The 25,364-nt window shown below is 38.1% G+C and overlaps 1 protein-coding gene across 1 annotated transcript; it reads right to left on the bottom strand.

The window, feature by feature from the left end:
* Positions 1 to 8,725: 8,725 nt before the first annotated feature.
* Positions 8,726 to 25,298, bottom strand: LOC124871749 (NUAK family SNF1-like kinase 1). Its single transcript, XM_047371277.1, has 7 exons — positions 24,199 to 25,298; positions 18,902 to 19,022; positions 18,315 to 18,466; positions 17,143 to 17,208; positions 13,793 to 13,912; positions 11,080 to 11,212; positions 8,726 to 10,973 (listed from the first exon to the last, which is right to left on the bottom strand). The coding sequence occupies exons 1-7, from the start codon at positions 24,535 to 24,537 to the stop codon at positions 9,805 to 9,807; spliced, it is 2,100 nt and encodes a 699-aa protein (XP_047227233.1). The 5' UTR covers positions 24,538 to 25,298; the 3' UTR covers positions 8,726 to 9,804.
* Between the last annotated feature and the right edge of the window lie 66 nt (positions 25,299 to 25,364).

The following is a 25,364-nucleotide window of genomic DNA, read 5'->3' as shown; positions in this document are numbered from 1 at the left end:
GACTTCTGACACAGATCTTAAGTGTAGCACTTATGTCTATGCCACACCATACCTCCTATTTTCCGGCTCTACTGCAGTCAATTCTTAAAGGTCACAATTGAGCAGGACATCACCTTCTTTATCTGTGATTTATGAATTGCAAAGGGAGCTCAGAGGCAGCTCATCTTTGGGAGGGAATGACACTTTTTTTAAAGAAGCTATTGCCTCTTTGTTAAATGCCTTTTCATCCCATAGATTGTACCTTCGGCTTGGGGTTAATCTGTTTAGCTGTGTTTCTCTCCTTTTAACATATACTATTAGAAAGTACTGCTAGACCAAAACTTCTGTTTTACTTAATTTTTGTCTGCTCTGGCCTCTGACCACCAGTCTGTAATGGCAGGTGGCAACTCATCTTGAGCAGAGCCACCAGTATGCTCAGGAGGAGGGATTGTTGCACACTCTTAGATAAATAACTTTTTATCAAATGATCTAAAATTATGACTGCACTGTTTGATATTAAGGATCTAACTTGACTTTATGTAGTCGAATATGAATCCGTCTATATAATGGGATTGATTCAATATTTTATTTCTGTATATTAAATGACCTGTTTGTCTTTAAAAATTTAATTATGTTTTGATGAATTGTATATTTAAATGTACAGAAAATGGGCTGCATGGTGGTGCAGTTGGTAGCACTGTTGCCTTGCAGCAAGAAGGTCCTGGGTTCAATTCCCAACTGGGATCTTTCTGCATGGAGTTTGCATGTTCTCCCCGTGCATGCGTGGGTTCTCACTGGGTACTCTGGCTTCCTCTCACAGTCCAAAGACATGCCTATTAGGTTAATTGGTCACTCTAAATTGCCCTTAGGTGTATGAATGAGTGTGTGCTTGGTTGTTTGTGTGTCGCCCTGTGATGGACTGGTGACCTGTCCAGGGTGTATCCTGCCTCTCGCCCATAGACTGCTGGAGATAGGCACCAGCTCCCCTGCGACCCACTATGGAATAAGCGGTAGAAAATGACTGACTGACTGATGTACAGAAAATAAATCATTAGTGGTCAATCACATTGAATGTCTAATTAAGGCAATGTTAAATTTCATAACATATTTCACCTTAGCTTTTCTTCATAATATGTACTGATTTTTCTGAACAATAAATAATGATTTTGGCTCTGGTGTAATCATTCATTCATAATTGTTGTTCAGAAAACCATGGTGTGCCTACTTCTCTACAACACTTAAATGAATTTTATGATCCTTGCCATAACATCATAATTCAATTGAATCAACAGAATTTTATTCATGCATATATATATGTAAGATAGTGACATAAATATTCCAACAGATGGTGCTGTTGTTCTGTGGGTGTTCTTTGGAAATGCAGCAGTTCTGGGATGTTTGTCCTAGTAGGGACACCGTAGCTCTGAGGTTTTGCCGCGAAAGCTACCATATCATACACAGTTTGCTTTTACTGCCTGTAAGATAAGCTGCATCTGCTGTGTACTACAATACAATATACGCCAATAGGTGCTTAATATTGTTCATGCAGCTAATTATTTAGCATGTTAGAAGGGTTAAATAACTCAGTTAATGTATGTTTACCAAACTACTGTTTTATTGACAAGATTTAAGTTATCACACAGACACATATTAGAGCAGTGTTTATGCTTGATATTTGACATGGTGAAGATGACGCTAGAAGAACCACTGTTACAAAGTACAATTAGTGCAATGTGGGAGCATACTATAGTCTGTTGTATGCTGTTGAACTGAAGAAGACAATTACTTTATTTTATTGTTTTATTTTGTTCTAAACGACTGAACGTGCTAAACACAGTTTGCTTTTACTGCCTGTAAGGTGAAAGAAGAGTGACTGGAGGAAATAAATGCTTCAAGGTCTCGCCACAACGCAGAATCCTGTGTCTGGTGCCTCTGTTTCCGCCTGGAACACACCTCACCTACATCCAAAACACAACGCAGAGTTCACGGAGTGTCTTCCACAAGCTACGGACGCACAGAGGGACATACTGCGTTACATATACTTATATATTTTTTGATTCTGTCTGATTACTCCTACTTCCCAAGGCTGGATTTGTGTGCCCCTGGCCTAGAGCCAATGTTGGTATATTGTGCAAGCCCATGTCAACCCATTTAAGCCAGATTGGGTTTGCTCAGGGTGGATCCATCTGCCTTTTGCTCATTGGCTGTTGGAAAAACCTTTAATAAATGGAGTTTTGAATTGTGCTGACTGGTCTGTTTCAACATATTGTTTGTTTAAAACAGGTTGTTCTTGAAAAAGAGGTCTCATCTCACAATGAAATGTATCTATATAACTAAAAGTCAGATAAAAAGTAAAATAATGCATATATATATATATATATAAACTTAATGTGTACAAACCAACTACTCGTTATACATACATTTTCTTTGGACTCTTCCATTTTAATTTGAAAGCCGAACAATTTATCTCCGGTGTAATACAACTTCTTGACCATTGTTGACGTATTTTCCTCTGGATGACGCGCGGGGGGCGGAGCAAAATGTGGCGGTTTGCAGACGTCGGAAATGTGAAAAACTAGGGTCAATACTTCTGCGTTCACTTTTCTTGGTGTGATATCAACAGGACAGTGTAACTAGAAAATTGTCTTATTTGAAGAACAAACAAATAACCAAATGCGGTCAATGTATGTTGTATGATTTGAATGTACGAATCAACAATCACAAACAAACTATTTTGCGTTGTTTGCAAGCAGAATTGGTGGTAAAACTGAAAGTACCTGTTCTTGTGTCACGTCAAGCACTATAGCATTGTCTACATTCACTTAATTGACGATCGAAAGTCCGAGTTTCCAGGTGTCGTTGAATGCAGCAAAAGCTTTAGTTATAATAGGTAGGTTACTTGGCATGTTGACAGTGAGTTTAAATACGATAACATGGTCAAATAATCCGTTACCCTAACATGAGAAGCGCCAAAATACAAGATAAAAAGAAGATAAAAACAAAACTGTTTAAAGTTGTAATTGAAAAATTGTTTGAAAAACAAAATAGCCACAGGGGCTGTGGGGGTCATGATGACAACAATGTAGACTATACACAATGGGCGTTCTAGCAAGATGGAGATGGTGGCCTTGCAGACATAAAGCATACATGACATTGTCAATAAAGGAGTGGCAGACACATTGTTCAATTTTCTTTTTGGTTTATGACATAGCTATCTGATTATTATGAGATATTATCTCATAATTATGAGATACGTTTTTTTTTGTTTTGTTTTTCCATCAGAGTGGCGGAAATGGGCTTCCATACTTTGCTTCAGTGCTTTAAATATTTCAACATATGCACCCAAAGCTTCCATCTGTCACCCAAATACATAAAAACACGTTGTAAATAAAACGTATTTCCATATCAAAGCCATAGTAGAACTTTAATATAGGCATATCCTGCTTTGAGATGTATGTGTATTATTTCTGAATGTCAGATAGACACATGATAGTTATATCTCTACCAGTTCACTACCTAAAAGATTATGTCTTTCCCAACAAAGAAAAAAGAAAAATATAAGCTAAAATGTCATTATTGTGGCCTATAATCACAGTCATGTAAAAGTACTTTCAATTAGATTCACCACAATCTATTTTTTCTATACATGTTTATCCTGACAATTATAAATTAATTACAAAAGTTTTACCTTCAACATTAATTATGATGTTTCCTAGAACTTCAGGACTTCAGGAAATAGTTTAGCTGGCTACTGTGCAATATACTGTTTTGTTGACTGGCATGTGTCTCTTGTTAAAAGTGGCTGTCTGTTTATTGACATTTTATTAGAACTGCTAATGTGAGAAAGGTTTCTAAAGAGGACATAGCAACATGAACCTTAACCGGAATGTAGAAATACGCTTTAAATATTCTTTTTTTATTCCATTTGTTAAAAATAAAAATTCTCCTGAAGCAAAATGAGGGCAATAGGCTCCCCGAGACTCAACCTAAAATAGGTAGGTTTCTTATGACACGACAAAACGAACCTTTACAAAATGTTCAAACAATTCAAACTTTGACTGTCGGCGATTTTCTTTCACATCATATGTTTCAGCATGACATCAAACAACCACAAGGTGACACTATAGCTCAGGTTTCTGAGCTGTAGTTTGCCTTCCTACTATCAATGATCTAAAATAGGCTCTGCCAAAACATGTGAATCAATTTTATTTATTTTCTGCCAGCTTTTTAACCCTGAACCTGCATTTGTCTGCTCGTTAATTTTTCTTCCAACATATGTCGATTGCTTTTTAAATTTTTTACATATTCAGAGCGCAAAAAAACCCCAAAAACTTTAACTTTGACTATGGAACTTTAGAAAGTCAATTCAGTCGAATCATACAGATTCCAAAGTCAAGTACATACATTCCAATTGATCCTAGTTATCAAACAATGCAGTCAATTCAGTTTATTATTCAAATTGGTTAAAAAGTTATCTAAGGAAACCCAGTAGATTGCATTGAGTCATTGACTTGCAGCATTCACTCCTCCTGGACTAGCATGCAGCGACAGCGGATAGTCGTCTGCATTGACTTTGCAGCAATTCCTCATCCCGAGCATGCATGTACCGACAGTGGAGAGGAAATCTCCAGCAGAACCAGACTCACTGTGAGTGGCCATGTGCCATGACCGACTGGGGGTTTGAGAGAACAGAGCATACACACAAAAAACACAGAAGCACCAACCCTGGAGTACTTTCTATGTGAAAGAAAAGTTCAACGTTAAAGGCAGTAGCTCCATTATTTTAGTAAACCATAGAAAATCTTTATACAGCTTTACATTGCAGTCTAAATAGGTCTTTTTCACAATCAGACACAGTGTGGTTATTAAGTATTGTCATGTCCCTTTGAACGTAGTCCCTCACTTGTAAATACTGAAAGAAATTACACCTATGAATATCATACTTGTCAATTAGCTGATCAAAGGACATCAGGTTTGGTCTGTCTATTAGGTCAGAAAGGTTAGAAATACCATATCCCAAAACCAGAGTCAGTAGTTCCAGACTTCAGGTTGGATTATCTCACAGTTGAATGAAAAGAGATGTTAACTGTCTGCTTGTTTATTGAAAATAAAAACAAATAAAAAAAACTTCGTGGACAAATGTTGAAACATTTTTGCAGATGTGAAATGCTTACTGTCAGATAAATAAACCTAAAAAAATGCCCAATTGATTAGTAAATAGAAATCCAAATCTAAATGTGCATACATAAAATAAATTAGAGGAAAGACTTTCTTCTGCAAAGCCACTGAACCCCACAGCCACGAACCTCTTAAAGTGGCCTATAAACCAGGGAAGGTTTCTCCTTTTTGTTCACTTATTGGTACTTTTATCCACACGTGAGGCAACAAAGCAGAAAGCCTCTTAGCCTACAAGATTTACTTTGCTAAGTATTTGTAATTACTGCAGATATTTGCAGTAGTTCAACATTTTAAAAATCCTTGGACCACAATCCGTGCCTCTTATGGAGATTGTCAGTGAGATCAGGAGGCCCTCAAACTACTTAAATACTTGAAGTTTACAGGACTCCTCAGTTATCCTCCACTAAGCATCTAAGATGAATATTTGTTTAATGCCACATGCTCAACTAATTGCAGGAATTACAGAGATTAGCTGTCAAAACAGAACAAGAACTATAAACATTTATTAATTATGAAAAGAAACTAATATATAATTACAGAAAACAACACAAAAAATATACCTCCTAAGCCCAACCCCAAGTACTGGGGGCAGAAATTAACTTTCTTCTACTTTCTTTACTGCAGGTTCCATTAGTTAAACATAAACATATATGGTATCCACAGAAATAGAATCTTGGTTAAAAGCTGGTATAAACCATTTCTACAAAGACCAAAAACAGTTCAAACTAATGGCAGTTGAATCAGTAAATAAATAAACTCCACAAAATGTCTCAGCTGTTCATCACACGGCTTCTACACACACAACCAGCATGTCTGCTGTAAGCAGAGAGCACACAGATTCCAAAAAATACATTTTGTCACAATCCATTCAGTTTTTACTTAACCAGTAGCTACAAGCAGGCCAGAATTATCACTCCCATTTGAAAAACATAATTATTAACATAACGATTGTTTAGATAGAGTAGGTCAATTCTCAAATGCAGTTATATTTGTGCATGCTATTTTGAGCTCAAACTTCACAAAACCCCTTTGGGCTTAACTAACATATTTTATAGGAAGTATGAAGTTAATATCTCTATGTTGCAAAACTTTGTAGAAATCTTTTGAATATCAGTTTGATAAATCATTCAGTAGAATAGAAAGCTGTTCTTTTCCTTTAAAAAATATTTGGAACTAAGAAGGTAAGTGCTATTTATTTGGTAACTAGCTGAAACATTAATCCTGAAAAAACATTGAATTTCAAATTAGTTTAAAATTCAGTTTGTTTATAATGCAGCGTAGAGGATACTGTCTCACTATAAAGATAATTAAATATCGCACAGACAACCAAAGCAATTATCTAGATCATATAAAAAGCATTGCATTTGTCAGAGGTCACAGTAATACAACTATAGTACTTAAATTTTGTCACTGTCTTGAAAGATTTTTAACAATTTTAAACATTAATTAATAAAAACCTCCTGTCAGAAACAATAATTCCAATGTTATAGATGATAAAAATGAATAACAATATCAATATTCACCTAAATTGGCATATCAATTATGTATTTTTTAATGTCTTATGCTGCAAATTTAGTCAACCAAAAACAATCACAGACCTTGGTTATAACAAGATGGTATTTCAGCTGCTGTCGCTTTTTTGTCATTTGAAACCAGTCTTTCCATTTTCTTCTGACTTCTGTTTTTTCCAAAGGTTTTAAGAAGTGAACATCTGTAAAAAATGTAGAAATATTTTTGATGAGGAATTGAAACTATAAAAAAATATTTTTCACAATACAGAGTAAAAAAAGAAACATCCAAAAATTTAGTAATAAACAAATTGGAATTTGATTATTTTGTGAGCTATAATCTGCAAAAAATATCACTTACTTTGGGAATTGTGCTTCTGTTGATGCTCTTTCTTTTTTCTTGTGTCTTGTTAAAGAAATAAGTGCTGCCATTTATATTACAGTGATTGTAAAAAGCTGTAGGTGAGCTACACCTGTTTTCAGGTGTCTAATTTAATTGCTTTTAAATTAATGTTTTTTGCTCTTTCTGGCCAAAAATCAGTCAACCAGTGATTTATTCAGTCAGTCAAATTTTCACTTGGCAGAGATTTTACCTGACAGCGATGAAGCTCATCAGCTTGAAAGGCCTTCAAGGGTTCTGCAAGATCCAGTAAGTTTGCTTTAAAACCTTAGAGACCTTTTTACGACCACTATGATTTCAGACCTACTTAAAGTATGAGAAACGTGGTTTGGGACTTATGGGCTTTTTTTTTTACCTGGGATACCTAACTTCAGTGGTTTTCTACTGTATATGATTGACTTTATTCAGCAGTTATTGACAAAAGAAAAAAGGAAACTATTATAGAGTGATAATAATATATACTCATTTCCACGAAGAAAAAAACGGTTGTGGATAACATAATGAGGATGTTATAATTTTAATGACCTAAACTTAAAACTTTAAGCCAGTTTTACAAGCAGATTTATTTTGCTGATTAGCAGGGAGGCGGAATGTCTGTCAGTAGATTCCTACTGACATAGTCTACTGTTCTCCTGCATTATAGGGGATGTAGTTTTACCACAGCACAACCCCCACATTCCTCAGCTTGAAAATCATGGAACAAATGACTGCCACCAGCATGTTTCACAAATAAAATGTAAAACCTAATTGCATTTTAAGACCTAGTATAACAAAGATGAACATATTAAACACTTTTAAGGGCTACAATTAAGATTACATTTAAAACCTTTAGACACGGGCTCAGCTGGTAGCACTGTTGCCTTGCAGCAAGAAGGTCTGGGGTTCGATTCCCAGCTGGGGGTCTTTTTGCATGGAGTTTGCATGTTCTCCCCGTGCATGCGTGGGTTCTTACTGGGTACTCCGGCTTCCTCCCACAGTCCAAAGACATGCCTGTATGAATGAGTGTGTGCATGGTTGTTTGTGTGTTGCCCTGTGATGGACTGGCAACCTGTCCAGGGTGTACCACGCCTCTCGCCCATAGACTGCTGGAGATAGGCACCAGCTCCCCTGCGACCCACTATGGAGTAAGCGGTAGAAAATGACTGACTGACTGACCTTTAGACACTTTAATATCTGGCAGAGATCCTAAAGATAAGAGTTATGACAATGTATTCAATGAAAGAAAAAACAAAGGAGAAAAAAATGCATCCAGTGCATCATTATTAGTGGCCAACTGCTTACTTTTACCAAGGTTTCCTGCACAGTTGATTCTTCTCTTTAAACAAAATGACCAAAAATGTAAGCAAACTGAAGTGAGTAAAGTTGTTTAAATGGTAACTGGACCATTTCTGTCCCTTCGCACTCATTGTTTTTTCTTTTGTAAAAGCCTTTTACTCAAAAACAATGAAGGCAGCCTGTAGACTAGCTCAGGTTTTATGGAGACACAAGAGCTGAAAAGTAAATAGTAAAAGGCAAATGAAAGGTTTGATGTCTTCTTGTAATATTCCTTCAGTTATGTCGTAGGTTTTTACAAAAGAGCTTAATGGATGTTTTTTAAACAGCATGAGTTCTTGTTTAGAGTTGCTCTCTCAACAGAAAAACAAGAAAAGCTGGACATATATAATGATTGAAATAATTTATTAACCGTTGCAGAAAAAGTATAAAATAGTTCAAACACAAGGAATATCCTTCTTTTCATAAAGTATAACATTTTCAATTTAAAACATCTTTTACACAGATCACCTTAAATTTCCACAGCACAGGTGCAGTCACAGCAAAACAAAACAATCTGCAACTCTTACATCTGTGTAGGTACAAATAAGCAAATTGCACATAGTTGACACTGTAAGGAATAAATATAGGTGTTAAAGGAGGCCACACTGTACTTTATTCCTTTATTCATCTCCTATTTAGTATCAAGCAAAATCAAACAGAATTTGCTTTAACTCATTTCAAAGTAGCTGAACACAAAACCTTTGTCATGGATGAAGCTCTAATCCATCCTGTCAGAACATATTTCACAAACAGGACAGTACAAGAAAACATATTAGATGAAAACATGGTAAAACTTAGCTGTAATAAGGCAAAGTTTTCCACGGAAACAACAAAGTGCCCTTAAGTCTGCTTAAAAAAATATCCTAGCGTGGCAGAATCAATTCATTTCACATAAGGCTTATCAAGTACAACACAAGTGTATCTATAAATTTTAGATGAGTGTAGGATTTGTGTCTCAAAATGAAAAAAAAAAGCTAATTAAATCAGATGCAAATGCCGTTACGTAAATATGTTGAGTTGTGCACAACATCATAAATGGTTCCCACTGTATTCTAAAACATTTACCACTGTAAACAAATATCTGCACTATGCTCCTATAGGTAACTTGTGTGTGTTCAGTTTTGAAAACGTTTTGAAATCTAACATTTTGTTGGTCCTCACATTTCTATTTCTATTTCACATGCATTGTGTACAGTAGGTAAGGATCTACCTTGTGGACGAGATCAGTGAGCTAATTTTATCACATTGGTGGATGGTAGATCCCCTTTTATCTCCCTGTATGTGCTTATCTCCAACTTGCAGTCAGGCTGAACAGGCAAATGTGATCAGAAATGGTACTTCACATTCCCAGTGATGGTCAACGCTTGCAATGTACCTTTCCAGAGATCAGGTTACTTGTTATCACAGGCTTTAATGATTCAGTAATCACATTTTGCATTTCTGTCCTTCTCTGTCTCCTTCAACCCTTCCTGTCTTTCTTTCTGTCAGGTTCTCCTCAGAGCTGCAACCGCTGTGCTGCTTCCCCTGGGAGAAGATTCTGCATTGTGACTGAGTGCTGAGGTCCAGCAGATCAAAGGAATCAGAGGAGAAGAGGCTGTCCTCGCTGACCACACTGGAGGGGCGGCTGCGTCGCCCCTCAGCGTCCCCTGTGGCCCGCAGGAGCTGCTGGAGCATCTCTGGGAATATCGCAGGGGCCGATGAGTCCGATGAATTGGGATTGTCGGGAAGATCCAAACTTCGAGAGAATTTACCGTTACGTTTCAGAATACCTTTTCGTCTCCTTACTGCTTCTGTGCGCATGGTGGGACTGTCTTCTGCAGCTGGGATAGTCTTGTGAGAACCTGATTGACCTGCATCTCTCTCTTTAACTCCTCCAGAACCATTTCTGTCAGGGGTTAAATTATAACCTGACTCCTGACTCTTTAGTATCCCTTTCTTTGGCATCTTAGATGAAGGCTGACTGAATCTAGATGGATGGGGAAGAGTTTTAGACAAGACATCTGCATGTGTGTGAGCAGGTTTTTGTGTCCGATGTGGGTGAGGAAGAGTGTTGCACATTTGGGAGGAAGAGTTTTCCTTTGGAGAGTTGTAAAAGACTGAGTCTAAACTCCTCTGGTGCTTCAATATACCTTTGGGTTTCCTTCTTTCCAGTGTGGAAGTGGCCATTGCAGCATGAGAGACAGCTGTTGAACAAACATCAGTGCAGGCTCCCATGGCAGTCTGTGGAATAGCATTTTCCTTGCGTGACTTTCTGAGGCTTGAAATTCCTTCACGGACCTCCGCCCCTCCTCCACAGTCATTCTTTAAAGGTAAAGTGAAGTAAAAAGAGTTTGATGTAAGCTGAGGACAATAGGAGGAGTCCAAGTTCCGGCTTCCAGGGTCAGCTGTCATATCGGCAGCAGTGCCGACCTGATTCTGCCAGTCGATGTAGCGGGCCAGCAAGGGGGAAGAGCATTCTTGGTATGGAGATGTGGGGCAGTCACAGACGCTCTCTTCATAGCCCCAGTTCACCCACCAGTGGTGGGCCACATCCTCTATCGTGGCCCTCTCATCTGCACGTACTGTCAGAAGCCAATCAATGAGGGCACAGGCGTCTGGGAAGAACAGATCAACAGCTATTTAAAGCAGCTTAACAGAAAGCAATCACATCTGATACATGTTAAAGCAGTTTTAATGGAGGTGGACGTTTTATTGGTTTACCTGAAGGAGGGTTGGGTCTGCGGTAGCAGCCTTGGCTGATCTGCTTAGTTAGTTTAGCGTGATTGGCCCCATCAAAAGGCATGCTGCTGTAAACCAATGCATACAACAGCACCCCTAGTGCCCAGCAGTCCACCTAATACACAACAATAATACATAAAGTTATCTATGAGATTAATAAACCTTCAACACAATAAAAAATTTTATATCCTGACTCTGCTTCAGTTGACAGGTTATCAGTGGCTTTGTAAAGGTTTTGTTTATCAGTTCTTGCCTTTTTTATTATCCATTAGGAGTAATCGGTATCAAGGGGTGCATTCTGATGAATAAAGTTGTATAATTTTTTTATTCCAAAATAAGAGTGCTGTGATTTTGTCATAAAAAGAAGGCGTATAGTAGCAGCTTGCAGAAGAAACAACAAATGCAAAATGGATGAAAATAAGTTATTTAAGTAAACAGGTTCTGCTCGAGCAGGAAATCCAGAAAAGTAACAAAAGCTGACGTGGTGCAAAACCAGGCGTAAGAGATGGAAGTACCACAACAGGAAGAAAGGCAAGGGATAGAAACGAAGGAAACCGGGGAGTATTTATACACAGAGAGAATACTGACTGATTTATTGTAGCAGAAGCATCTGAAAAACGATAGCACCATTTATCAGGAAGAATATAAGGCACACAAAGCTTGGAAAATAAGAATACAAACTCTAAAGATACACCAAACAACAAAACAAAAAAGTAAAGAATCAAAAACTCAACATATAATTTTTAATATTAATAAGAAATAAGAAAGAAAACACAGGTAGAACTAGGGCTGCATGGCATTAGGAAAATATAAAATTAGGATCCTATTGCTGATGATATTCAGAAGATTATATTGATTATGATTAACTCATATTTTCTTGACTTTTTACTCTGCCCCCACCACTCTTTGGGAACTGTAGGAGCTCAGCCTCTGGAGGCAGACATTAATGTGGGCATAAAGGGAAATAAAAGTTTACCCAACTGTCCAACTATTTTAGTGGCATGCAGAAGCTGCATGCATGACACTTCAAATATATAATGCCCTGACAAATATTGGGACCAAGGCTTCTTTGGCAAGCACAAAATTGTACTCGTTGATGTTGAAGTTATGATTGAAAAATCAATTATTTAGCCATGATAAATGATGAGAAGTTGATAATGTGAGACACAGGTAAGTCCTTCCCCAGAACTAATCTAGCAAGTCCAAGCTTTATTTGTACAAAACATCACTATATTCTGATTTCTAGTTAGAAAATATTTTTTTGGCTAAGACATAACACTTTATTGTTCATCTAAAATGTTTATCTTATTCTAAAACACAAGTTGTGATTATTTTTGTCTTTTCTTTTTTTTGCTTAAGTTTCTACCGAAAATGAGATGTCAGGGATCTTAAGTTACGCTTAGTGTTTATTATACAAATTGTGTCATCAGTTGGAAGCATCTCACTTCAGAGGAACTGGTTATGTGTATAAACAGAGAGTACGAAGCTTCACTCAGTGTTATACACACTCAGGTACTTCAGGTCCAAAAGATTTACTGATACCTAGAAGTTAGCACGGTACTGCATACAGTCCTGCCTCCTTATTCCACAGTGGAAGAAAACAGTAGCTCCAATAAAAGGCCATTTCTAAAGCTTGCGTATAATTTGTCATACACAAGCTTTAAAATGAGGCAGAGCCTTCACCTGTAGAGCTCATTTCTTGTTTAACCATCTCCCAGTTTGGGTTCAAAAGGCAAACACATTCTCAACCTGAAGGACTATATTGAAAAATTTCCTTTTTTAGACGAGGTTTTTAATTAATGTTGGCTTCAATACTAGCAGTCCCTTTAGTTATGTTCTTCATTATCTATTCAAGTATATATTACAATTTATGTTGCTATTTAGGTCCTTTACTATCTTTTTTCCAATGTAAATGTCCCTTTCCTGACTGTGCTGGAGGTTTCTCTCAGTTTAACACATCCAATCAGCACAGTAAGGAGTTTATACGATTTTTATTGCTCATCCTTTAAAAATGTAATTGCACAGTCAAAAACGCAAAGTAAATGCAGATTAATTGCAAGATACTGAAAGTTATTAACAATTCTACAGCAATAAAAATATGAGTGGCCTTTTGTAATACTGGTCCCGAGAGGTTTGAAGATGCAGCACCTGACAATAGATGCTCAGGATGAGATACTTAATCAATGTAAAGATTCAATGCAATGTGCTTCCTTTGCTAGAAAACAATTTAATTTAACAATTAAAATGCTGCATCTGAATTTGATGAACTGGATTCAATTTAATTTTATTTAGTTGGACTGGATTTGTACTGGTCTTGTTAATTTTTTTCTCTGCAGCGTTCTGAAGTCACAAGCTATAAGAAAATACCCAATAGCTCTATTTCAAAGAATGGCGAGGGATTTAGAGACAAAAGGGTGGCATGCCTTTTTGCTTAAATTCTAAAAAAAAGCAACTAATTTAACCAGCTGATGGAGAACTGAAGTGATTTTAAGCCATAAGACCAGACAAGGGGAAACTTTTTCTGAAAACACTTTATTACACTCTGGAACTCTTAGCAATCCTAAAGTTCTAACAGAAAATTACTTTCTACTCTTCTATTTTATCAAAGTGTAACCTGGAAAAATGAGAAAAAGAACCAGACACTCCCAGCATAACCTCGACATGGTCTTTAAAACCACTGTGTTGACCAACTCACCTCTGGTCCTGTGTACGGCAGCCCCATTACTATCTCTGGAGCTGCATAGAGAGGACTTCCACAGTAGGTCTGCAGCAGGGTGCCCGTCTGGAAATTATTGGAAAGGCCAAAGTCAGCCAGCTGCAGAAAAAAGACAAGACAGCAACACATTTATATTATAACAGTTTATATTCCTCCCTACTACTGCACAACATAAACCGTATACATAAACACAATAACATTGTAAAAACACCAACTTGCTGCTTGAGTTCAAGCACGCAATGCCAGACTTCCTAGCAAATCAGTAAACACTGAACTTTTGGTCAAATTTATTAACTCTTTTTAAGTTTCCACTCCCACACTGAAATCTGGATTCCTTCTCAGTGACTTTGCTCTAAAAATTTAGAATAGTGGAAGCACAACAACTTACAGCTATTTTAAATAATCTAAAAATAGGTCTGTAAAGATTTTGTCAGTTTATGTGCGAGCAAGGAGAGAGAAGAGCCAAGAATATCAGGCTGGTGCTGCTTCCATGATTACGTAACGGAACAATCACTCACTTCAGGCTGCGAGGAGACATAACCACACATACCTTGCCTCAACTCTATCTGAAGAGCTTATTAACATGCACACCAGCCCACTATCAGAAGCTCTGGTGTTAAAAATACATGACAACATTTTTTCCATCACACGGAGGTGCACAACATTAGAGAACTACATACAGAAGGTGACATTGTGTGTGCAAAGTAGCTCTTTAAGGTAGGTCTTTATTTATACAGTGGCAATAACAATGTGTGTTTGTGATGCAAGTCCATACCAACAATTTGGCTCAGATGTTTCAGTTGTTTAAAAGGATGTCAGACAAACATTATAAACAGATGTTGTGAAAGTTTGGAAACACATCAACAAAGCTCGAAAAGCTAACTCAACTCCAACGTAACAATATTAGAAGAAAGTTAAGATCTGCAAATCATAAAGACATAAGAAGGGAAGTAAGACTTTTGCCTCATTTCTGCATTGATTTTTCTTGGAAGTAATAATTATTTGTCTGATAGCATATTAGGGTCAAAGTGAGGTTTACTGTCGTGTCCAAGTGTGCTTTAATACACGGAGAGGACTTTAGTCTAAACTGCAAAGCTTTTGGTTGGAGGATGAGCACTATGAACAAGAGACTCATTGCCATCTAAGCACTTTTTCACTTAGCACAAACATGAAGCAAAAGCTAAATTTCATCAAAGTTTTGGGCCTAATTCTGTATGGATGTTTAAAATGATTGCAAAACCTAATATGTGTCTGTACCCTACAATAGTTAAACTAATCCTTTTAGGCTACAAGAACTATTAAAAAATATTATACTTTAAAAATCAAACTCTTTATTGGATGCTTTTGACAAAATATCAATACTGTTACATTATTACATTGGAAAATATATACTATGCATTAAGCATTCATAAATAAATTGTGCTTTTAAAATATACTCATATACCTAAAGTATCACATTTGATACACACATTTTCATGTTTTCCTATAAAACCCTAACTACCAGCATCACTTTGCTCACTCTCCATGTCAAATTAAGCTAGCTGCAACTATCCCTCGTCCTCCTGACAACGCCCCCTCTGCTCATCCCCACACTTAGCTGTGCCCCATGGTGTCTCTTGGCAGTGCCCCCTTTGGTGCGATTTTTCGAAGTTTGTCCGGGGGCCGGGGTTATGCTTTTACATCAGGTTTAATTCAACTTTAAGGTTTTAACGTAACCATTTCAAAAACATTTTCTCGGAACTTACAAGGACTCTTCACCAAAGGACAAAACAGAAGGATTCGATCCAGCAGATTTTTTGAAGGATATATTAATTCCTTTGAAGTTGAAGGGTACATGTTTTGCAAATACACCTATTAAAAATGATTTGGAGTTAGAAGGTTAAAACACTCCTCTTGAACAGTGTAATGTTGCATTCAGTGTGTCTCGAAAGTCAGAACTGTAGCAAAGCAGCTAAAAGCAACAGGATCTTAAAATTTATGGATTCATTTATGGATTCAAACACTGAAGAAACACGATCACAAATATATTGTGTACTGCACTACATGTCGGCTGGATTTAATGTGATAAAAACTGCCAGGAGTGCAGATAAACAGTTTGATCCTCGTGACTTTAATAACTTTTCATAAGTGTGACAGTCATTCTGAATATTGAAGTCTGGGTCACTCAGAAACTTCCAACGTTCCATGTCAGAATTCCAACTTTAGAGGGCATTCATTACATTTTTCCTCCTTGAAGCTCTGAAACTCCTCTTTCTGAGTACAAACACATCGTAAGTACCCATCAATTCAATAGGGGTAGACAATTAAGACAGTTTGTTTGATCACAAAGAATCAGAACATCTGACAAGGCAAATGGGCTGATACCATCTATAAAACTATTTATTACTATCCATGCTCTTGTACCTTAGCTTTATAAACAAACAGTTGTGTAGAAAATGTGCACTTTACCTGAGTGTTGTTAGTGTTTAAATTAAAATAGCTTTTTTTGAGTAAGTTTAAATAAGCTGAGGAGTATACTGCAAGTCTTAAATATGTCAATGTATTTATTAAATCTCCGATGTGCTTGATACAGGTTGGCTAAATTATTCAGAAACGTTATTTTGCCTAAATGTTCTAGAAATGGGTCATGTTTTTACAAAGGACAGTGATATAATTGTGATCATATTTTGATAATGTGTCTCATCTCACACCCGGTTGAGCCTTATAATACAGTATAACCACTACAGTGTGAAACAGCAATGCACCCACCAGTATAAACTGAGCCAGACTCTATTTAAAACATGCACCGCTGTTCCTGTTTTCTTACACATACCATGAGACATTTTCTATTGTGCAGACATAAAACAAACACATGAGTCTTGGTCATTTCCTGCAGCAGATGGTGTGAGAGGTCAGTGTGGTGAACTTGTTTTGATTAGGTAGGTCGTGAATGAAGAGCTGCTGAGGAGTCTGCACATAATGCTTTTTTAACATTTTTTTTTAACAGTCGGACCAGATTGCTGCTGGATTCTCTGCGTTCCCGTTTGGCCATGCACAGCTCCCATATAAGGCCAGTAATTTCCAGGCAAGGCAAAAAAAATATCCCCTGGGTTACTTTATAGTACCTTGCACTATGTTTACTCTGGTTCAGTGTGGATGGTATAAATAAGATTGACATTACTGTGGGCAGAAAGTCTTTTAATGTATGCTCTAAATGTCCACTTGTCTTCTATCTTTTTTTTAAGAACTAGTAAATAACAAACATCATATTTTTCTATTCAGACAGAAATGTTTTCACCTAATTTCAAGTATAACCATGTTTTTAAATACACATTATTTTCCAGCCTTACCTTTACATTTAAATCTTCATCTAAAAGGATGTTCTCTAGCTTAAGGTCTCGATGTACGACACCATTCTGCAAGAGAGTGAAGACAGAACATGAGAATACTGAGGCTGTTTGTTTGGGTTTTTTAATCTGATGACTCGATCTCCGGATTGGTGCCAACAGGAGGCAGATATGCGGAGTTTGGATAATCAGAGGAAAAATTTCTTCTCAGCTCCTTTTGGAGGAAGGTTTTGCTGAAGGATATGTTTCCACAGATACTGAGTTGGCAGTGATTCACAGGAAAAGACAAAGCCTCAATAGATATTTATGGCCACCCAGGACGTTGTGTCACACAAAGAAACTCAGAGACTCCATTCTATCATTAATTTCATCCTCCTCAGTGAACTTTGGTGAAGGAAATGACCCATAGCTCCCAAAAGTGTTTTCCGTATACACTCTAAGTCTCTATGTACATTTCTATATGCATTTGTGAACAAAGAAAAACAAAGTAGATATATTTGGTAACTCAGATTATAATCTAGCTCCGTTTTGTCGCCATGGCCAGTTTTGTATAACAGAGAAACACTGGAAGTACTGAAAATATCTCACTGTGCCCTGCATACCTCTGCAGCACATTCAATAATTCATCCATGCCAGAACATTTGTTTCTATTTTGAGAAAATATTCAGGAGCAGCAGGAGAGCAACGTCCTCCTCCCAGCAGACGACAGGAGCTGGATGTTAATTTGAGTTTATAATGCTGAATTTGTGAAAAATCCAACCAAACAAAACATGTTTGTTACTTCCAGCTCAGCTGACTGTCAGGCGCAGCTCCTTGCTTCGCTGCCGTTGTGTATTAATGGGATTTAGGCATTTCCTTTATAATTCCTGCTTTTTGGCAAAGCTGCTAATTTAATGTTGACATCAACAACAGAAAAGAAGGATTTGCTTCATCTCTAATTCATAAAGGAAGTTGGTAAATATGTAAATATGTGACTGCAAACAGCACTTAGAGGCTAATGTGCTCCTAACCCAGAGATCTAAAACCCGAAGTCAGGTTTCACCACAGTATTATGATTAGGATTTAGTGGATATAGCATTACAGTATTTACTAATGAATCAGCATGTGCGTATATGTGGTGCCCTAGTTTATATTTAATTTCTGTGGCACATTTGCGGAGTGTATGTGTGTCTAACCTTGTGGCAGTAGTGGACAGCAGAAGCAATCTGTCTGAAGATGCTTCTGGCTTCAGTTTCTGGCAGCCGCTTCCTCTCCTGTATGTAGTCATACAGCTCCCCTCTGCTAGCGTACTCCATCACTATCACGATCTTATCCCGGCTCTCGAACACTGTCAACACCAAGCACGTAAGGAACATTTTGTAGCCAGGGTTCCTGCACATTTTTTACGATCAAATTCCAGCTCTCAGCCCTTTTTTGAGATGCTTTTAATAAAATAAAAACAAAAATTGACTGTTTACTGCAGGAATTTCTGGATGGATGTATGGATGGATGATTACTTTAAATGTCTAAGTGTGGCTTTTTTACCACTTTAGTGGATTATTGCATTTGACTAGTACAGTCAAACACCATGGATACCAAATGTAAAAGCTTCAGAAAAAAGGTTTGTCAAGTGTGATATACTGGAATATTTGTCCCAGTGTGAGTATTTGCAGTGTTGTCTCTAATCCTTGAGTATTGTCTTACAATACTCATGTAAACTGAGCAGCTACCACTTGAATAAGCAATATTTATGCCTCCTTCTACTCATGCAACAGAGTCTTACCCTCATGGAAGCGTATAATGTTGGTGTGTCTGAGTGAGGAGGTGATCTCAATCTCCCTCTGGATGTGAATTCGATCCAGATTGTCAGTAATGCGTTCTTTTCGGATTGACTTGATTGCCACCTGGGGATGCAAACATACAACTGAGTGTAAAAATGTAAATCCATGTTTTTGCACAAACCTGCATGTATACTGTTAGCACACTTACACACACTCTCTCGCACAAATAACATCTCTGGGTATTAGAGGTGATTATGCTGGTTTTAAAGGCTGCTGTCCAGTGAAGTGAACATTCTAAAAAGCAGAAGGTTGACAGCTGCGATCTTAACACTCCTCTTCTTTAATCCCTGGCGCTTGCCGTACCCCAATGCGACCCCCAACCCCCTAAATCCACGCATGCAGGAGCACCAAAACTGATATTCCACAACATGAGCCAATAAAACTTTCTGGATAGAGAAACTCTTACAGAAATAGCACAAAAGACAGAGACAAACACTAAATGTCTGAAATTTACTTCAGATTAAAATGCTCAGTGAAGTGTGGTGCAACAAGTCCCTGCAGGATCTGAACAAGCAAAGTTGACACACAAGTTCAAACACAGGAATGGTCTTGCTGGTTTAATATCGCAGCAGCTCCCAAGTGTCCTCATGGTTGTACGGGACCCCTTCCCAAGGTCACTGCTGCGGCATTCTCAGCTGCAGGAAAAATGTCTATGGGACACAGGAAGACACAGTTCACAGGCTCCGTTAACTGCAGTCAGTTATGCAACGCAAGCACAAGCCACTGAATTCCTGGGACTGGCCTGACCTTCCATAATTGATGAGGAAGCTATGTAATTAAGAACAATTGCTGGTTTTTGGGAATGGTTTGCATTTTTCTACAATCAAACCAGAGGCATTTAAGTATATTTCCCACATTAACTGAGACTGCAGGCTGATTTGAAATTTCCTTTGCTGAGCTGCAGTTTGCAGCACATAAACTAAGCACTTATCAGCTAAATGCCAGTTATTCAGTGTTGGTAAGCTACAGTGATTTTCTGACCTAAAAAGCTGGAGCAACATGAGGAAAGACAGGAAAGAATGTGATGTTAAAATGGCACTTATTATCAGGAATTCTTTATTTCATTATTTTAAAGCAACTATAAACATAGTTTCACTTTAAACATAGTTTGTTCCCTGTAGAACCAGATGTTATGCTTTTTCTGTTTGCTTTGCTATGTTGTTGTAAATCATTATTTAATCAAGATAAAAGCTATCCACCCAAAAATAAGCTTACACAGACACCTCCTTTTGACAACATCACATAAGGCATAAAGGCAACTGAGCACAGTCATTTTCAATATGTTGAACTATGTTTTTTGTCTTCTTTCATCAATTTTTCATCATGATCCTTCTTAAAGACTTGTATTTGAATTATTCAATGGTGCAGCAAAACGTTACTGCAGTTTGGGAGAACACTGCATGGATTTGAGGAAACTTTGTCAGCAACAAAACACATGGAAGTGGTTTGTGAAGAGGATCGGGGTAAACTGGGATGGAATGCTGCAGAATCTATGTAGAAATCTGTCAAATGTTGATCAGCTTGATTCTTCTGCCTTTTGTGATGTCATCGACACCCAATACACACAAATAAGGATTAACTGTTTGTTTTTCTTTAGCTTTTAAAATATATTTTGGTGAAATCTTCTAGTTAAAATCCATACTTCATCATCCAGCTGTATTTTATGGTCAGTGTGTAATGCACACACACACACACACATATACACGGACACACACACACACACATCCGTGTTTTACTATCTTTATGAGGACTTTTCGGTTACTTCCGTTGACTTCCATTCATTTTCCTTGACTTTTAGTGCCTAACCCTGACCCTAACACTAACACTAACCCTAACCAGTTAATACCTAACCCTAACCCTAACAATAACTCAATTCATACCCTAGTCCTAAACTTAACCCTTGTCCCAAGAACGGAATTTGAAAAAGTGAGGACCAGGAAAATGTCCTCACTTTGTCAAAATGTCCTCACTTTGCGATACAAATACGAAAAATGGTTCTCACTCAGCAACAAGTACAAGAACACATACACACACACACACACACACAAATGCTCTTTAATCAAAGTGAAGTGCCTAATGGGCACAGCTAAGTGCTGAGTTCTGTTAAAGATTAGCAGCAGACATGAAATGGGATAAAGAAGAAAATGTTGCTAACAGAACAGAACAAATTAAGAGGATGAAGCATGACAGATTATACTAAAAAAATGACTTGTGTTTTATTTTCATTGTGAGTCCCAGTTACTCTCCTGAAAATCTGCATAAAATGGGCATTGCTTACCCTTTTGGACAAGTTTCAATGTGGGGGAAGTTTGAGAATGCTTGCACTTGTATGAGCTCACTCTGCTGTGTGCAAATATCAGAAGTACCGCTGTGTCTCATTGTTCTTCCATATAATAAGCTGAGTGACAAATTCCAACCAACGAATGACTGTTTCACAAATGCAGGAAACATAAGATGCAACTTGCATGAGTCATGAATAAGTGATCAGATTTGCTTCTGTATTAACTGAGAGCAAGAGAGGTAGAGAAATCCAGAGGCTATTTAGGTAACAGTGGTTCACATTTCCCTCCTCCTTTTCCTCTTCTTTAGATACATTACAGTAACTCCATGGTAATAACTATGTTCTGACAAATCACTGTTCATAATATGTGTGTGAATCCTCTAGAGCCTGAGAAATTAACAGTATTTTTTAAGCGAGTGTGTGTCAAGATACAATTAGAGTAAGATTTCTACATAAACACATGCACATTCATGCAGAGTCACACATATGCATCCCAAGAGTCACTAAAGCATCTGCGTAAGATTTAGCTGTGGGATTAGCCGGGATCCTTGCCAAACAGACCCTGGGCCTCAGTGTTCGGCTAAACACAGAGCCTTAAGCTGTTCCTTTCATAGCCAACAATTACAGAACCATGCTATGTGCTGCTGGCAGGATCAGGACCAAGACAAACAGACTATAGTTAAAGTAGAAATGTGGCATACAGAAAATATGTCTTCATCATCTTATTGAGGGTTAAAGCAGATGCTTTCGCTTATTATACAGAAAGCTAAACAAAATTTTTAAAAATATGTTTGTTTACATTTAATCAAAATATACTTAAGTGCTCACATGGTGGTTCAAAGAAAACAAATATATAATGCAATAAGCTGTAAATGTGAAGACCCCTTTTCCATGTTTTCCGCCTGCCTTTGAAAGCCAGAAGAAAGCCTTTTGCAAATTGTCATGTGTGGTGGAAAACTAATACAGAACCATCTAGAAATCTCAAAACTACAGTCAAACTTAGTGGCAATTCTGGAAGAAAACCTGTTAGGTGCTGCAAAATACATGCAGTTGTGGGCCACAGTGAAAGATAGTTCTATACATTTTCTTTTTACTTAATGTTTTGATCATTCAACAAAATGCACAGAAATCTGTGGCTGTAACATGACAAAACATGAGAAATGTTCAAAGGCATTTATCACTCCTACAAGCCACTGTATCATTTGAATTCTGCGGTTTTAGAAGATAATGCAAAACATTAGAACTGTTGCTTTCTTTTAAAATGTTGGACAACAACCTTTTATATCTGATAAGGTTATGTATTAAAGATGATAACACATCAAACACAGATATTTTTCCAAAATCTTAATTCAAATCCTTTGCATTAGTTTTGTCTCTCCTGTGATGTTTTTGACACATTCGTAATTCTGCCCCTGCATCTAAAACTCCTGTCTCATCTTCCCTTTGCTCTAAAACTGTCTTCCTCCCCCTCCTCCTTCCTTTTCATTGAGCTCAAACAACAGCCCCTTAGCCTTGTTTCCAAAAATAATGTCGGTTTTGTTTCAAAGAATCCTTGGTATGCACTGGCTAATGGCTCAAGGAATTCTGCATTTTCCCCATATCCCAACAAACCCTCTCACCCTGCTAACACACACACTCAAGAGCTGCTTTTCATTTCTTATTGTCATGATCCGCACCTGTTTGTATTGTGTTAATTGCGGCCCCTTAATTTCCACGTCGTTCTTTTTACCTCAGTTGTATTGAAGTCCCTGTTTTCTGTCCCTTCGATGTCAGATGGTCTGTTGTTGTCTCCCAGATTCCTGTGTTTTCTCTGTGTCAGTAAGTGTTTCGTTAAAGTATATCCATCCAGCACCAGCCTGCCGATGTCCTGTTGTTGCTTTGGTCCAGCTCAACCACATAAGGTGACACTTATTTTCTTCCATCCCAATTAGATGTTTGGGGTCGTAGAGGAAGCAACAAGCACAAGATCCAAGCTCTGATTTCCCAAAAGATTACTGCTATTAATATGTGACTGTTTTCTAAAACAGAGGGTTGAGTCAAAGCAGAGCAGCCCTGTGTCTCTTGGTGGTCAGATCACAGGAGAGTCATGGGAAAGGCTGCAAATCCAATACTATTGCACAAGTTATCTCCCCACTGTTTTTTTTTTTTAAACATAGATAGTCCGAATGTGCAGTTTGGAAGTAAACAGATAATATTTGTCTGTGTATAACATGTGTATGAGATGGTTTCTTGTGAACTGTGTCAAACTACTGATGGAGACCTATTGTACGGTTCTTATGCCAAGTGCTGAGTGAGTCAGAGGAAAGGCATCTCTGCCTGGCAGAGCAGGAAGCAAGTCTTCAGCATCACAAAGACCCATGGCACCACAGGGGTTACTTCAACCTCTAAATAAATAATTATAAACTACAGCAAGCAAATATAGATGAAGGTACCACAAAGTGCCCCCCTTATCCAAAGGGGGTTAGAAATTTGATGGCACTACCCTTTGGTCCAAGGACTTTGCAGAGCATAGAACAATAATGATTATATGTAATTATATTAATACATTTCATATTTTGTCCTTCATATGGCCCCTTTATGTATGTCCTTCACTGGCTCCTGGCGCCGCATTCGTGATGCCAGGATCACAAATTTAGGCCAAAAAGGGAAGAGAGGTTTTATGGTAGACTGTAATTTTTGCAAGGACTAAAAAAGCGGGTTACAACATATCTGATCAGCTGGTTTTTGTTATACATGTGCTTCAAAACAGGAGCTGAGGCTATATCGGGACCCCAATTTTGAAGTTTAACAAGACACCGTATCTAAACTTCTTCGGTTTTTGTGTGTCACCCCATCTGACCACCCTGCAACATTTCATAGGAGGTAAATGATTTTCAGATACTGGTTCGTTCATTACTACATTTTCTAGATTTCATAGACATTTTATCGCATGGAGAACATAATTTCCACAGGACTCACCGTTCTCATGCTGGCCCTCTCCACCGCTTTTTTGACTTTGCCGTAGGTGCCCTTTCCTAGCGTCTCCATCACCTCATAACGGTGTTTTAAGTTGTGTTTATGCTGGTGCTTCTTCACCTCCACCGGCGCCGCCGCTGCAGCCGATGCCCGGCCCGCGACCACTGAGTCCGGCGTTCTTTGCCGCTTATCTGCGTTGCGTGGATGGCCACCGTCCGTCCCCCGGAGCTGCTCGCCGCCGTTGTGGTGGTGGCCGCTGGACGCTGAGTCCTGCAGGCAGCCGAGCTCGGAGAGATGGCTGGGGTTCATCGCGCCTCTGCTGTGCGCTTCACGTCTGCCCATTCTCCCCTGTTGCGTACCTGTCAGGAGCAGCCTTCACTGGATCCCCAAATTGTACTGAGACTGTTGCAAAAGCAGGTGAAGGAACGCTTCAAGTTGCCCATAAAGAGAATTATTGGAACAAGAATGAGCCTGCAGAGCACATAAACGCACTAATGAAGCTGACCTGAGCCATCCTGGCAGCAGCTGCTGTTTCATGTCTTTTTCTCTCTGCTTATGAGTTCAGCAACAGGAGCGACGGGAACCACATGGTCCAGAGCGATGGGCGGAGATTCCTTATTCCAACATCCAGGCGCGTCACGCTCACTGGGGATCATTTTGGGTTTTCCGAGTGTTCATACTTGACTGAGTAGCACATGAGAGGAGAAATATGTCCGGAATGTACTGCCCTACTGGTCAGATTGAACCTGCTTCCACCATCAGTCAGGCGAGTTTCTTGATGCTTTTCCATTCGGGAGCTCCGGAAAACAACCAAACCCGGGTTTAGCCATTTTTGTTCTTAATATGCCCTATAATATAACTAAAGTTTATTAGCAGAAAAAACAACAACTTTTCATTGAGACATAGAAATTGATCAAAAATGTAAAAGCTAAAGAAAAATGTAACTTTCTCCATATCAGCTAATTATAACAATTTATTATAATGTCCCAGTTTTAAATATAGCGTTATATGGCTTCTGAATTAGTCATCAGCAATATGCACCTAAAGGGGATAGTTGAACTTGGAGATATTGTATGTTCCTTTTCTTGTCTAAATAATGTAAATCAAAAAGCCAAAACAACCAAAAACAAAACCGATTTTACAAAAAGGAAGACGTGTGATATCCATCC

This window comes from Girardinichthys multiradiatus, chromosome 1 (genome assembly GCF_021462225.1).
Source record: "Girardinichthys multiradiatus isolate DD_20200921_A chromosome 1, DD_fGirMul_XY1, whole genome shotgun sequence".
NCBI classification, from domain to species: domain Eukaryota; kingdom Metazoa; phylum Chordata; class Actinopteri; order Cyprinodontiformes; family Goodeidae; genus Girardinichthys; species Girardinichthys multiradiatus.
The sequence above is the reverse complement of the archived record's forward strand: the minus strand, read 5'-3'. Positions and strand labels throughout refer to the sequence as shown.